Source organism: Erpetoichthys calabaricus, chromosome 4 (genome assembly GCF_900747795.2).
Source record: "Erpetoichthys calabaricus chromosome 4, fErpCal1.3, whole genome shotgun sequence".
NCBI lineage: Eukaryota > Metazoa > Chordata > Cladistia > Polypteriformes > Polypteridae > Erpetoichthys > Erpetoichthys calabaricus.
The window spans coordinates 196,995,868-197,011,063 of record NC_041397.2 but is presented as its reverse complement, the minus strand read 5'-3'; the positions used below and the strand labels follow the sequence as shown (position 1 = coordinate 197,011,063).

General features: G+C 37.2%; 1 protein-coding gene across 6 annotated transcripts in view; it reads left to right on the top strand.

Annotated features, from left to right (window-relative positions):
- The window catches only part of usp25 (ubiquitin specific peptidase 25), a 201,483-nt gene that overhangs the window by 100,867 nt on the left and 85,420 nt on the right, over positions 1 to 15,196 (top strand). For all 6 annotated transcript variants that reach the window (XM_051927070.1, XM_051927072.1, XM_051927073.1 and 3 more), the window contains one exon: positions 12,872 to 12,999. In XM_051927070.1, coding sequence (XP_051783030.1) covers positions 12,872 to 12,999 — 128 coding nt within the window. The remainder of the gene's footprint in view (positions 1 to 12,871; positions 13,000 to 15,196) is intronic.

Sequence of the window (15,196 nt, the reverse complement as noted above, 5' to 3'; positions counted from 1 at the left end):
GAATAAATGTACCAAGTTTCAATGAAATTGGTCCACCAGTGAAAAAGTTGTTTCATGTGGGTAGAAGAGTAGACAAACAAACATAACGGTCACATTATATGAATGTGAATGCCACTTTATGCTAGCTTGTTTTTGATGTTGACTGGCAAATATGCAAATATGTTGCACCTTCTATAACATAAAAGCAATATTTCTTCTTGAGACAACTGTGCTATTATGATTTGGACTACAATTATATAACATTCTCAAAAGTTGTATTTCATAGATAGTTATATATAATTTATTAAACAATTTTAAATGTAAAACATAGAAGTATTGTGTTAATATTGTTTCCTATTATATTCTCTAAAAATATTAATTATACACTGAATAGCTGCCTAGTGTTAAACTGGCCGTGCTAAATTATGTTAATGTAGCTGGTTCCTCTGAATTATTAAACTCATCATGTAGGACTTGTTAACATAACAGAATTACTTAATTTCAACATTTTAATTTTTCAATGTCATATATTTGCATAATCAATTACTCTTATGTGAATATAGTACAGAATTGTCATGAAAAAAACACCAATGCCCTATGCTATGTTCAAGGGTTATGAAATTCTTTTCATAATGTAAGTGGTTGATTTTGGTTTCCAGTACAAAATGTATTATTCTTCTAACAAATGAAACAAACCACCTGCCAGTTTGTTGGTAAGTTACTATAAAGTTCCAAGAGCAATAATGAGAGGGTTAAATTATTTAGAAAAAGTTTCCAAATTTCACTGCTTTTAGTGATAGTTCAGAACTTAGAGGTTTTTTTTTTTTGTTTTTTAGCTGACTAAAGGGCTTTTATTGGCAAAAATGAAACTTGATACAGTTATTACTATTGTAAAGTGTTAGAATTTAATCAATTTTCAGCAAAGTCTTTCCTCTGTGTTTTCTCTATGGAGGTAATGAGTTTGCCTTATCTGCAGCATAATTTAGAAATGGAGTGTACATTTTTTTCAACAAGATGTGATTCTTCCATTTCATTCCATATAATACTGTATTGGCCTACAATATTTCACAGTCAAATTTGGTTACTGTTTTTAGAGAGAATGTTTTGTCTTGTAAGATCCTATGGCGACCCTGGTTTTCCCTTTATATTTTTTATTGCGTACACGTGACCAAAATGCCTCAGACCCCATACACTTGCCACTTTGTGGTCAGATAGTCTACTTTAGTTCAGTTTTTCCTCCCCTCTTCCCTTCTTTATCTGTAACCTCAGAAAATTAGGGAAAAAAAGGTGAAAGAATAGGCAGGAGAAAGAGATAGGCTTTTAACTATTTATTATAGGTAAACAAGCAACCAGAATGTGGCTTTATAAACAAAGACCATACAGCCTCATAATGCTAGATGTGTAATATCAGGAGCTGTAAAAATTAAACATGTACTACAAAGATATTTCAATGTTCTAAGCTTACAGATGGCTTGACATTTATTGAAAAGCTGATTGTGTGGCGATAGGTTAGTTGGAAAAAGAAAAGGAAGGACAGGAATTGGGGGTTAGTACGTTTGAAAGAGAGTACTGCTGCAATAAATTATGTTATTGAGGGTCATGCACAGGGCAGCAAGCATCTTGCAGGAGGCAGGAACAGTCTCTGGAAGGGACGCCAGCTCGTTGCTACCACTGCATCAACGTGCATCAATGTTTTATACATGCTTTAATTTCTGTCATCATGAAAATGATATCAAGTATACATCTTAGTATTTAAATTGTTCAGCTGTAACATCATAAATGTAATGTATTCTGTGTCCTGTCGGCGTAAGAGAAAGCCCGTTTAAGAAGCACATACTGATTCACACATGTAAGAGTATATACCGTCTTTTTCTGAAAATAAGACATCCCCCGAAAATAAGCCCTATCGAGATTTTCGGAACTTTTTGTAATATAAGCCCTCCCCCGAAAATAAGCCCTAGTTAAAATAATGTGAAAAAAAGAATTCGTTAAAAAATGCTGTTGATTTATTAAGTATGTTTAGCTTCCCTAATACTCGTATTTCAGAGAAATGTTTGAAATAAAATATTCCAAGAAATTCATTGTTTACCTCTACAGTTCGTTTCAAATTAATTCTTGGAATTTATCTTAAAAATACAACATAAGGCAGCATGAATACATAAATATTGTGTCCGCTCTGCTCTGCTGTGTTGTACTGCGTCGCGCGTATCGCAGAGTATGGTCGAATGAGGTGGGGAGGGGGTGGAGGGGGGCATGCATATGCGGAATGCGACGGAACGCGTCGTTGGCGCACACTATAAATAATTGTTCGTTAAGGCAGCAGTCTACATTGAGTGACAGTGCAGATACAATGTTTGTTCATTTCAGTCTTGTAAGTCTGATTATTTCCTCATACGTAATTTTATTTTTTATAAAGTGAATAATTTTTAACCGCAGTTAAAATGAGTACAAAACGAAAGAGCTATTCCATCGAGTACAAAAAGGGAATTGTGGAAGACTCCAGGGGTGTAAATCTTGATTTATGACGATGTTCCAGAAGAAGATGACATGACTGTAATTGAATAAATTTTAATTTCTGTATTCTGTGTAAAATAAATAAATATTAAATAAAAATATATAAATATACTTTTATTTTTGTCCTCCCCCGAAAATAAGCCCTAGTGCGTATTTTGGACCAAAAAAGAAAGTAAGACAGTGTCTTATTTTCGGAAAAAGACGGTAGAATACAAAGCATTTAATGTGCTACTTTAGGTACGATGGCATTTGAGAAACTTAAATGATTTTAAGATGAAGTTTATGACGTTCTACTTTAATGACAAAATAAACTACATGATTAAAGTCAAAATTTCACCCTTTTTTTCCACTGTGTCCTAGTTATTTTTTTTCTCTGTACCCTAATATGCTTCCATATGACACTCAGACGGTGGGCTACGACTCACCTTTTCACGACGACTTTGATATCTTACCACTTCTTATTTATTTTGGGCACTGTGTGAGTTTCTGAACTTGAACTTTCTAGTTTCTCCGCCACTCTGTCATTCGATCAACTTCCTTTTGTTGTTTATATCACTGCTTAAAGCAACAAATAGTACATTTTTCCTTGCCTCTACTTGGTATTCGCTGAAATTCATCTTTTTCCTTGTGCTTTTTGCAATTGTCTTTTCACAGAATGCAAAACATAAGAGGCTTTTTATATTGATTTGCATATTCAAAGAGGCGTAATTCTGGGAGGAGTCAGGGTGGAGCGACAGGTGTGTGCACAAGCATTACTTTTCACGCTGACCGGGATTTATGGAGCGGAAGAACATGGAAGTTGGCATACGCACAAATTTATGCATCTGGATTTTTTTGTGCGTGCTCACATAATAATAATAATAATTCATTACATTTATATAGTGCTTTTCTCAGTACTCAAAGCGCTATCCACACAGGGAGGAATCGGGAAGCGAACCTACAATCTTCCACAGTCTCCTTACTGCAAAGCAGCAACACTACCACTGCGCCATCTGAGGACATTTCCTCTTTTGTCTGTATGCCATGTTTTAATGTGAATTCTACACACGCTGTTATGCATGTGGTCCCTGGTCTGCTTTGGTCAGGATGCAACATGGCAGAGAAAGCATGCTTTTGCAAACCTCACTCTTTATTGTCTCTGTGTAGCTCCTGAAAAATACACATCTTCCTGGGCTATTCAGCAATAGAATAGTTCAGGAACATTTAAATTTAAGCTCAACTGTCATGTTTTTTATTTGCATGTTTAAGTTATAGGAAGGCGGTGGAGTATGTTGTAAAAATATTCACACAGAGGGAGACCATGCAATCTCCACACAGACATTGACCAGGACAGGATGTAATCCCTGATTCATGAAGCTGTGACATACTATATCTGTTCTAATTACTGTTCTATATGGTGTGAAAATGGGAATTGACTGTGGGTGAACAGATCATATTTTAATAAGAAATTTGTTTACAAAAACTTAAATAGAAACTTACTGAACACATGTGATACCTATTAAATGTTGTCATACAGTTGAAATACAGTTGGACTTGTATAAATGTCACTTCAAACTGTGATTATGGCACATGCTCCCAATCTGCTGTATTGCTTCTTATCTTTTCAGTTGCACAAACAACCACCAGATGGCAAATTGCTTCTCTGTGAAAACAATAACTTGTGAAACCTACTGGGTTGAACTCTTAGCATTATTCTTTTTAAGCAATTACATCCCATTTCCCACACTATGGAAGTGTATTCTTGTTCTCAAAAAATGTTAAATTACGCTATTTGTCAGATTTGTTACTTGCTTATATCCTCCACTCCTCCCAGGCAGCTTTGTCCTTCTCCTCCCGACTTTGGTGCCCAGAGCGGTGGCTGCTGGTTCCTTTTATAGTCCACCCGGAAGTGCTGCAGGTGCTTGATCACCTGTTTCCTGTTGCACTTCCAGGTGTGGCTGAAGAACTGCCCAGACGGGCTCAGGAACCCTTGCAGCACCCCCTGGTAGCCACCCCGTGTCCCAACAGGGCTGTGGAGGACTCCATCTCCCATGGAGCCCTGCAGGAATCTGAGGCATCACTGCCACCCAGTGGGGCCGCCATCTAGCGACCCGGGGGAGATATTGTGCAGCCCATGACTGTTCCCCCGGATTATATGTAGAAGGGGTGTCACAGTCTGTACATATGTAGATCTCTTCCATAGACTAGTAAAAAGAAATTCACCATCCTTTGTTGTGGACATTACAGAAACCATAATCTGTATAATGTGTGTGTATATATATATTATATATATATATATATATATATATATATATATATATATACAAGGGGTGCTCCGCCCCCTGCTCGCTTCGCTCGCCTACCCCCGGCGTTGGGTATCCTGAAAAACATTAGTCGAGGTCATTCATCTTGGAGCCGTGCCCGCTTTGCTTGCGGCATTTCAGACGCGCGTTGTAGGCGCCTGCGTTCATTGATTTTATCCAGGTGGGCTCGTGTTTGTATATCCGTCAGTCGAGCTCGTTCGTTTTGAACCCGTGCCTGGTTTGCTTCCGCAGTTTTAGATGCGCGTTGTAAGTGCCTGCGTTCATTGATCTTATCCAGGTGGGCTCGTGTTTGTATCGTTGAGCTGTATTGTGTTTGCATTCGGTGTAAAGCATTCAGCGGTTTGTACAATCCCAAGCAGCACATTATTCCTAACTTCACTCCGCAGTAGTGCCACTCACAATATGGCGGTGACGCCTGCGCCTTCCGCAGTAGTGCCACTCACAATATGGCGGTGACGCTTGCGCCTTCACTCATTGTGGACCTGTGGGGCCTCCGTAGCCTCTTCCGTTTGAATCTGGGCTGCAGTGCAGAATCCTCTTTTTTGTGTGGCTGTGTCGGTAATCGTTAGCTATGGGCGCGTTGTTGCTTCATTTCTCATCCATGTTAGTTGAGCTCTTTTTATTTTTGGGCCGTGACTCCTTTGTGCGCGGTGGATACGACTTTGCTTGCGGTTTATGAGACGTGCGCTGTACGCGCCTGCGCAGTACGTCTTATGGTCCCATCGCCGTGTTCCGGTTTACCATTCTCGGTTAGTAATATGGATATATATATATATATATATATAAAATCTCATTCATACATACAGTAACTACTTTCTCAAACCTGGATCATTGGGAGACTATAAAGTGTCAGTGTAATTTTGTAGGTATCCATAAGTTTATTTTTTTTTTAAATATAATTATAGATTTTACTTTGGTAATTTGGGTAGTTTTGGTGGCTGTATTGTTGATTACCATTGCTAGAAATGTCTGGAATGGGTATGTCCTTAGAGGTCATGGCCTGTCAATCATAACATGACAGGATAAAAGGTCATCCATGGTATGATTTCTTATCCAACAAAATGGATTCCAAAATCCTTGAAACCTTTTTGAAAAATTTGTTTGTTTCTCTGGTGTTTGAACTGTCTGCTCTTCCTCTGACTTCGATTTTGTCCTTTGATTCTTGGATTAGTTTACTGATAGTTGTTCTCCTGGTTCTGAACCTCGCTATAGGTTTTTGACTATGTCCTGGTCTTCCAGTCACCCTCTGAAGTCTTGTGCTTGCTGGGCATAACAACTTCTATGACATCGTCAGCATTAGCGAATAACAAAAAACTGTTAAAGTATATAATACTAAATGCTACATGGCATTAATATGTGGTGTAGTTTATAAATATAGACGCAAGAAATAAAAAACAATTAATGGAAGGCGGTCAAGGTAAATTTCACTATTTAAATATAGTTTGAATTTTTTGAAATATCTATATATATAATTCACTAAGCAGCCGACAGGGCACGCAAGACAACCATGGGATACGCATGACATAGCCACGCCCGCCAACTCACAGAGCCCGCCCACCAACTCTAAGACCATGGGACGAGAACACCTGCTGACCCGCCTGCCTGCCTGACTGTTACCAGCATTCACCGCAATGTACTGGAGTGTAAAACTATCGCAGGTGCTAAGCTTTCAGCCACGTGAGATTGAGCAATAACAGGTCTGTGATGCCTTTAGATGTCCGGGGCTGCACGCGCGCTACACTGAATGGATCAACGTGTGTCTACCCAGCGCCGAGAGGCGTGGGTAAGTCGTTGAACCCCATTCGTGATGGGGACCGGGGCTTGCAATTGTTCCCCACGAACGAGGAATTCCCAGTTAGTGCGGGTCATAAGCTCGCATTGATTTAAGTCCCTGCCCTTTGTACACATCGCCCGTCGCTACTACTGATTGGATGGTTTAGTGAGGTCCACAGATCGGCCCTGCCGCGGTCGCTCACGGCCTCTGGCGGAGCGCCAAGAAGACGATCAAACTTGACTATCTGAGGAAGTAAAAGTCGTAATTCCGCAGGTGAACCTGCGGAAGGATCATTACTGGTTGTGCCGACCCGTCATTGGACGGTTAGGACCCGAAACCTCTTGGGCCCGCTTCCCCAACCTCTCTCTGGAGAGGCGGGAAGGGTGTCCTCCCTGGGCGTCCTTCCCCTCTCCCGCCATTCCGCCCTCCGCGCCCAACCGCTGTCCAGCCCCGTTCCTTGCTCTGGGAGGTGGGGGCGCGGCAGCTGTCCTCCAGTTTTCAGTCATGGACAATTGTAATGTTGCTCTCTCCAGAGTTCCATCTTTTCATTCACTTAGTCGTATTCTCAAACCCACCCCGTTTGGACAGCTGTGTTTTTCAGGAAGTGTTCACCCCATCAATACATAATTATGCGGCGTATGCTATGCCGCGGGTTGGCTAGTATCTTATTCAAAGGCAAAAAACTGACATTTGAATGTAAAATGCCAGTTGTATATTTTACATCACATTAATCTTGGCCTGTTGTTTCTCTGGATATGCTCTGCAGTATCTGTTTTTGTGCACAAGTTCAATGATCAACCAGTTCATATTTCTGAATATTTAGCTTGCATTGTCATTATTAAAATAGACAGCCACACCTCTTCACAACACATTCTGGAACAGATTTTTCTAGTTTAATCGTATGCTCTTCAAGCTTCATTTGTTCTAAGAACAAACATAAAGTACTTGGGGCAACACTCTAAGGTATCTATCTATGCCTATGTTAATCAATTTTGAACTGATTTGTTTTACTATGTGTTTAAACAAATCCGTATGCATTATGAAATTAGTGATTTATAAAGTGGTAATTGCATTTCACCTGTGAACTCGTTAGTTATTCTCTTAACCCACATTATGTGAAATTCAAAAATAGACTGGATTGGATCACTTTAATTTAAAAAAAATTGTGTTTTCAATGAAAAGGTGGCTTTAGGTTACTTGACATGACTGATCAAAACCTATGTGTCAGATGTGTCAAGTTAGCATAAACAGTCACTGTTGGTTTTTGGGAATTAGAGTTGGGATACTGAGTCCTGGGTATTTTTAAAGCAAGTGTCTTCCCTGTTTTGTCTTTTTGCAAGAGCTTAATTTCAACTGTTGTCAAAATTATAAATTTAATAAGCCAAACAATACCTCCATCTTCCACAGTTTTCTAATCTGCATTACCTAATTTAGAGTAGCAGTGAAATATTTCATCTAGAATATATTGATTTTGTTTCATCCATCCATTAATCCTCCCTCTGAATGAGCTTAATGTGCCTTAATGTATACATATTTCAGCACACCATTTCTTATGGTGGCCCCAAAGTGCAAGTGACAAAAAATTTTAAAGGTGTTACACACACCATTAAACAAGGTGACGTGTACCTTTAAAGTAACATGCACATTCAAATGAAGTGATGTGCAGAATTAAATGTGGTGCCACACAATTAAAAAAGGTGACATGCAAAACTAAATGTGGTGCCATGCAAAATTAGAGATGATGCACTCACAATCAGAGGGGTGACGACAAATAAAGTGTATGGAAAAGGTATGTGCCATGACAAAACTAAAGGAAAACCCTGATTGGTGGCAAGGTTTATCTGTCAGTACACAAGGGAAGTTTCTGGTCAAATGGATGGCTGAGTGAGGGAGAGTTAATATAGCATTCTTTTTTCAATTAAATTGTTGGCAATCACAAATCCCGGTATATGTACTGTATATGATGTAAATTAACAGGGAGATATCCATTTCTTTTGTTTCCCCATGCAAGAGTTATAAAAAAAAAAAAAGGAAAAAAAAGACCGCAAAGTAAACTGGGGTTCTCCCCATTCTTTTTTTTTTTCACCCTACAGTGCAATGCTTGATAATTTGTTCCAGTTTTAACATTCTACATACCATTTTATTGTAATAACAATCACTAAAGGAATTTTTTTGTAATCTAATGTGGTGCTCCATGGTGATTTTACATTCGATCGGGTGCTGTATCACTAGGTAGGTATAGCAGAAAAAGAAACAAAAAAATCAATCAAGTATTACAATGACTTATAACAAAAATTGCAACATTTAAAATTAAGCTGTAATTAGTAAAAATGTTGATGAGGCACTCATCTTTACAATTCTTTTTACAATTATAGCTTTCAGTCCTATAGCTGAATGTATCCTAAATGATTTCTTTCAGATAAGAGTAAATAAAATCTTATTAATAAAAAAGACCCCAAAGTAAACTGGGGTACACCTCATTTTTTTTTTTTAACTTTGCATTTTTGTTTTAATGTGCGCATTTATTTAATTGTGCACACCACATTTAATTGAACAGGTCACCTTTTTTAATTGTGCATGTCACACCTCTGAATTTTGTTACTTGCCCCTCGAGGCCACTGTAATTTCTTGATAATGCGGTGTTCTTCAAAATTCCAAATAAGTATAAGTTGGTTTAAATGTTGGGTCCACTTTAAGTGTATACATGTGTCTAACTGAAGTCGCATGCTTCCAAGATTTACATTTTGTGTATATACAGATTTTTCAGAAATTTTGTGTTTATACAACATATTATAAAAAATGCAACACATGTCTGTGCATTATTTTGCATTATCCTACACAGTATTTCTTGCATAAAATGATACTCGTGAAAAGAGTAGTAAGGTAGTCCTTTTTTTTACTTTCTCGTATACATAGTATAGAGAAAGTATAGGAATCGTGAAATAATTCGACCTCGAGATTTTGATGCATATTGAAATTTTCGACCTTCTTCCTGAGTCCGAAAATACTATTTTTGAAATTTTGTCTGTGTGTAAACATGATAACTCAAAAACGCTTAGGTCAATGAGATTTTGTACACCTGCTTTATATCAAAAATAAGGAATCTTATCAACTTTTGGGCCGTACGTGGTACTTTAACTGAATACTTACGCAAATTTTCAAGTAAACTATGGTTATAATTACAGATAGATGATTCAAATTTTGTATTGATATTTATGATGATAAAAAGCAAACAGATATGAAATTTGAGAAAAATTACTCAACCCAAAATAGAATTTTATTTAAACAACCATCCAAATTTTTTGTATCATGAATATATAAATATGTACACAATATTAAAAACTGTATTCAATATAACGCATATTCTTTCAATAACTATTATTCATTTTATTTTAATTTATACATCATCAGTTTAAAAATAACATGTAAACATTGAACATGCCGTGTAATTGTAAAGATGTAATGGGAGCAATAAGCTGCTACGTCTCCGTCGTGTTCCTGGTAATACATTTAATTTTATGATTTTTTTTTTTTTTTTATTTCCGCTAAATGCAGTTTTACCTATAGCAATTTATTGCAACAAATATTATATAATACTAACTCTAACACTTTTGTATGTTTTAAGTGACTATAACTCTTTTTACTTTGCACTTAATCTAGGTAATGTACTGTATATATAATCATGAAAAAATTCCACCACCACTTTCGAATCTCCCAAAGTGCGAAAATATCATTTTAATATAAAGTTTGATTATAAATAGAGATACATGATTGTGTATCGATATTATAAATTGGTTATGATGAGAAACAAAGAGATATGTTATTTGAGAAATATTGCGTAATTGGAAGTGGTTCTGATGACCTTTTGCTCTATCTCTTTACAGTATATAAGAAGGTTGAGGGGAGCTTACTTGTGATTTTCTTTCTTTTTCTTAAGTTCTCTTGTGGTAATGTCACAAGTGGTAGCTACGAAAATTCCCATTGCACTAACTTACCAGTAATGTTTTTTCAAGCAAAAGATGCTGACATAGTACTGGGCACTGGGTGCCACAAGTCATTTCCATGAGCTCAAATGTACAACTAACTATATAGTATATATATATATATATAAAATACAGTACTGTGCAAAAGTTTTAGGCAGGTGTGAAAAAATGCTGTAACCAAAGAATGCTTTCAAAAATGGAAGTGTTAATCATTTATTTTCATCAATCAACAACATGCAGTGAATGAACAAAAGAGAAATGTAAATCAAATCAATATTTGGTGTGACCACCCTTTGCCTTCAAAACAGCATCAATTCTTCTAGGTACACTTGCACACAGTTTTTGAAGGAACTCGACTGGTAGGTTGTTCCAAACATCTTGGAGCACTAACCACAGATCTTCTGTGGATGTACGCTTCCTCACATCCTTCTGTCTCTTCATGTAATCCCAGACACACTTGATGTTGAGATCAGGGCTCTGTGGGGGCCATACCATCACTTCTAGGACTTCTTGTTCTTCTTTACGCTGAAGATAGTTCTTAATGACTTTGGCTGTATGTTTGGGGTCGTTGTCCTGCTGCAGAGTAAATGTGCAATCATACGCCTCCCTGATGGTATTGCATGATGGATAAGTATCTGCCTGTATTTCTCAGCATTGAGAACACCATTAATCTTGACCAAATCTCCAACTCCATTTGCAGAAATGCAGCCCCAAACGTTCAAGAAACCTCCACCATGCTTCACTGTTGCCTGCAGACACTCATTATTGTACCGCTCTCCAGCCCTTTGAGGAACAGACTGCCTTCTGCTACAGCCAAATATTTCAAATTTTGACTCATCAGTCCAGAGCACCTGCTGCCATTTTTCTGCACCCCAGTTCCTATGTTTTCATGCATACTTGAGTCGCTTGGCCTTGTTTCCACGTCGGAGGTATGGCTTTTTGGCTGCAACTCTTCCATGAAGACCACTTCAGGCCAGACTTCTCCAAACAGTTGATGGGTGTACCTGGGTCCCACTGGTTTCTGCCAGTTCTGAGCTGATGGCACTGCTGGACATCTTCCGATTTCGAAGGGTAATAAGCTTGATGTGTCTTTCATCTGCTGCACTAAGTTTCCTTGGCCGGCCACTGTGTCTACGATCCTCAATGTTGTCCGTTTCTTTGTGCTTCTTCAAAAGGGCTTGAACAGCACATCTTGAAACTCCAGTCTGCTTTGAAATCTTTGTCTGGGAGAGACCTTGCTGATGCAATATAACTACCTTGTGTCTTGTTGCTGTGCTCAATCTTGCCATGACATGAAACTGTCTTCCTCAACCTCACCTTGGTAGCAGAGTATGGCTGTTCCTAACCCAGATTTAAGCTTCCTACACAGCTGTTTCTGTTTCAGTTAATGACTGTGTTTCAACCTACGTGTGACATTGATGATCATTAGCACCTGTTTGGTATAATTGGTTGATCATACACCTGACTATAATCCTACAAAATCCCTTACTTTGTGCAAGTGTACCTATAAGAATTGATGCTGGTTTGAAGGCAAAAGGTAGTAACACCAAATATTGATTTGATTTATATTTTTCTTTTGTTCGCTCATTTTGCATTTTGTGAATTGATAACAATAAACAATCATTATTTATATTTCTGAAAGCATTTTTTGTTTACAGCATTTTTTCACACCTGCCTAAAACTTTTGCACAGTACTGTATATAATGTTGTAATGTGCCTAATAAGACTTCTTAATTGGTGACATTAACACTAGAATTACCAGAGCCTACGAAAAAAGTCGTAGATCCTGCCCACCTTAAATCGCTTCTTAAATCCGTTCACACCTCTCCGCCAGCAGCCTTTGTCCTCTAAATGTGCTGATAAAAGACAAGCTGCCAGCAGCCGGCTATTCCATCCCCCCACCGACTTAGAACGTGAGCGAACTTTTCCCAGCTCATGCCTTGATTGTTTACACAGATTACTTTAGAAACGGAACACGCATGAAATGCGTGTGTTCCAAATAACAATGTATTATTTCCACTGTAAAACTCCACTTCACTCCCAGATAATCAATCAAGGCATGAGCTGGGAAAAGTTTGCTCACGTTCTAAGTCAGTCGAGGGATGGAATAGCCGGCTGCTGGCAGCTTGTCTTTTATCAGCACATTTAGAGGACAAAGGATGCTGGCGGAGAGGTGTGAACGGATTTAAGAAGCGATTTAAGGTGGGCCGGATCTACGACTTTTTTCGTAGGCTCTGGTAATTCTAGTGTTAATCTTTGTGATTTACTTAAAAATTTCTAGAATGTATTAACTTTCTTTTCTTTGTTTTTCATTATAGCATTGGTTTACTGAACTACCACCTGTATTGACATTTGAGCTTTCAAGGTTTGAGTTTAACCAGGCATTAGGAAGACCAGAAAAAATACATAACAAACTGGAATTCCCTCAAATGTTATATATGGATCGGTAAGTTTTTTTTTCCTTTAAATAAGAAATGTTGTGATACTAGTAAATACATTTTATTCTGAAGATTTATTTTCTGGGTTAATGTTCTATACGAAAATGTTCCAGAATCTTGTGTGGTTCTTCAGCTGCTAACACACTTAGCTCAGTGCTTTTTTGTTTTGTTTTTTTTAAACTAGAGTTTTATATTCAGAATTTATAGCTTGAGCATTCTTTGAATACTTTGTAAATGTGGAGTGTACCAGTCTCTTTGAATGTGGAAAAATGTGACAGTGATTGTCAAAATATGATATATAAAATTTCTGTCATTCCCTACCCATCAAACATTGAAATACTTATCTCTGCATTGCATAAATATTCAATGCTGTGATTCTACACAGTTTTGTGGAACATTACTTTTAATGTAATTACAATTTTAATGTGTTACAAATGGTTCATTACTTTTTCTTCTTTTTGTATGAAAAACTGCACATTTCACTGGTCAGCATTTGATATTAAATCCTAAGCCCATTTTTGAACCTTTATTAAAAATAACCAGAAACATGGCCAAATTTGATAATTTTCTCATGTTTATAAATACATTTAGTCCCTCATGTGCTGTGAAGAAAATAACAGCCATCCCCAAGGCCCTGAATATTTGCATTATGAAAATATTGTGCCAAACTGTTTCAACATATCTGTAGCAAATATCTAGATGAAAACTTGACTGACACTTTATTAATAGGTTTCTGTTACTGGAGTGCATGTAGCACACTCTTTTTTTGCCTGGCTTTACAATTGAGCTTCATTCAGATTACATTTACCCCTCAGCACATACAGGTTTAAATATATACTTAGAGGTTTTGTCCAGTTTTTTTCACTTGATTGCACGCTATGCAGAAGCTTAACCTCTTCCTCAGTAGCTGTCACCAGACAAATGAAGAAAATGGGCATATGATTTTGACCAACCCCAGTAGGCAATATCTTTGCAAAAAAAAAAAAAAAAACATTTCTTCTGTGAAATAACACTGTAATTTTTGTTTTTTTTATGTATATTTTGGGAATAAAATGCCATAGTAATGCAGTAAGACATATCTGTTTTTTATGTATTTATTTTTTGCTTAAATAAAATAAGTACAGTGGAACATCAGGTCACGACCGTAATTCGTTCCAAAACTCTGGTCGTAACCCAATTTGGTCATGACCCGAAGTAATTTCCCCATTAGGATTGTATGTAAATACAATTAATCCGTTCCAGACTGTACGAACTGTATGTAAATATATTTTTTTAAAGATTTTTAAGCACAAAAATAGTTCATTATACCATAGAATGCACAGCGTAATAGTAAACTAAATGTAAAAACATTGAATAACACTGAGAAAACCTTGAACAGAGAAAAGTAACATTGCAAGAATTTACGCTATAGCCTTACGAATCGCTCACTGTAAACACTTTTTTTTAATGAGTTTTAAGCACAGGGTAAAACATGAACATTTGAAAAATCCATAATTTAATAAACAACCAACAAAAGTACCATTGCAACATCGCACGCTATGAACCAATCGCTGTAAACACTTTTTTTTAATGAGTTTTAAGCACAGGGAAAACATGAACATTTGAAAAATCTGTAATTTAATAAACAACCAAGAAAAGTAACATTTTTCTTTAAAAAGTAATCTGACTACTTACAATTGAAGTAAGAAGTTTACATACACTTAGGATGAATTATTTAAAGCTCACTTTATAACCCTTCCACAGATTTTATATTAACAAACTATAAATTTTGCATATCGTTTAAGATATCTACTTTTAGCAGGCCAAAGGTAATTTTTTCCAACAATGTACACAGAGATTATATTTCACTTTTTATTGACCATATCGTAATTCAAGTGGTTCACAAGTTTACATACAACTTGTTAATATTTGGTAGCATTGCCTTTAAATTTTTTAACTTGAGCCAAACGTTTTGCGTAGCCTTCCACAAGTTTCTTACAATAAGTTGCTGGAATTTTTGCCCTCTCCTCCAGACAGAACTGGTGTAACTGGAACAGATTCATAGGCCTCCTTGCTCACACACGCTTTTTCAGTTCTTCCCACAAATTTTCAATCGGATTGAGGTCTGGGCTTCATGATGGCCACTTCAATACCTTGACCTTGTTGTCCTTAAGCGATTTTTCCACATCTTTAGAGGTGTGCTTGGAGTCACTGTCCATTTGGAAG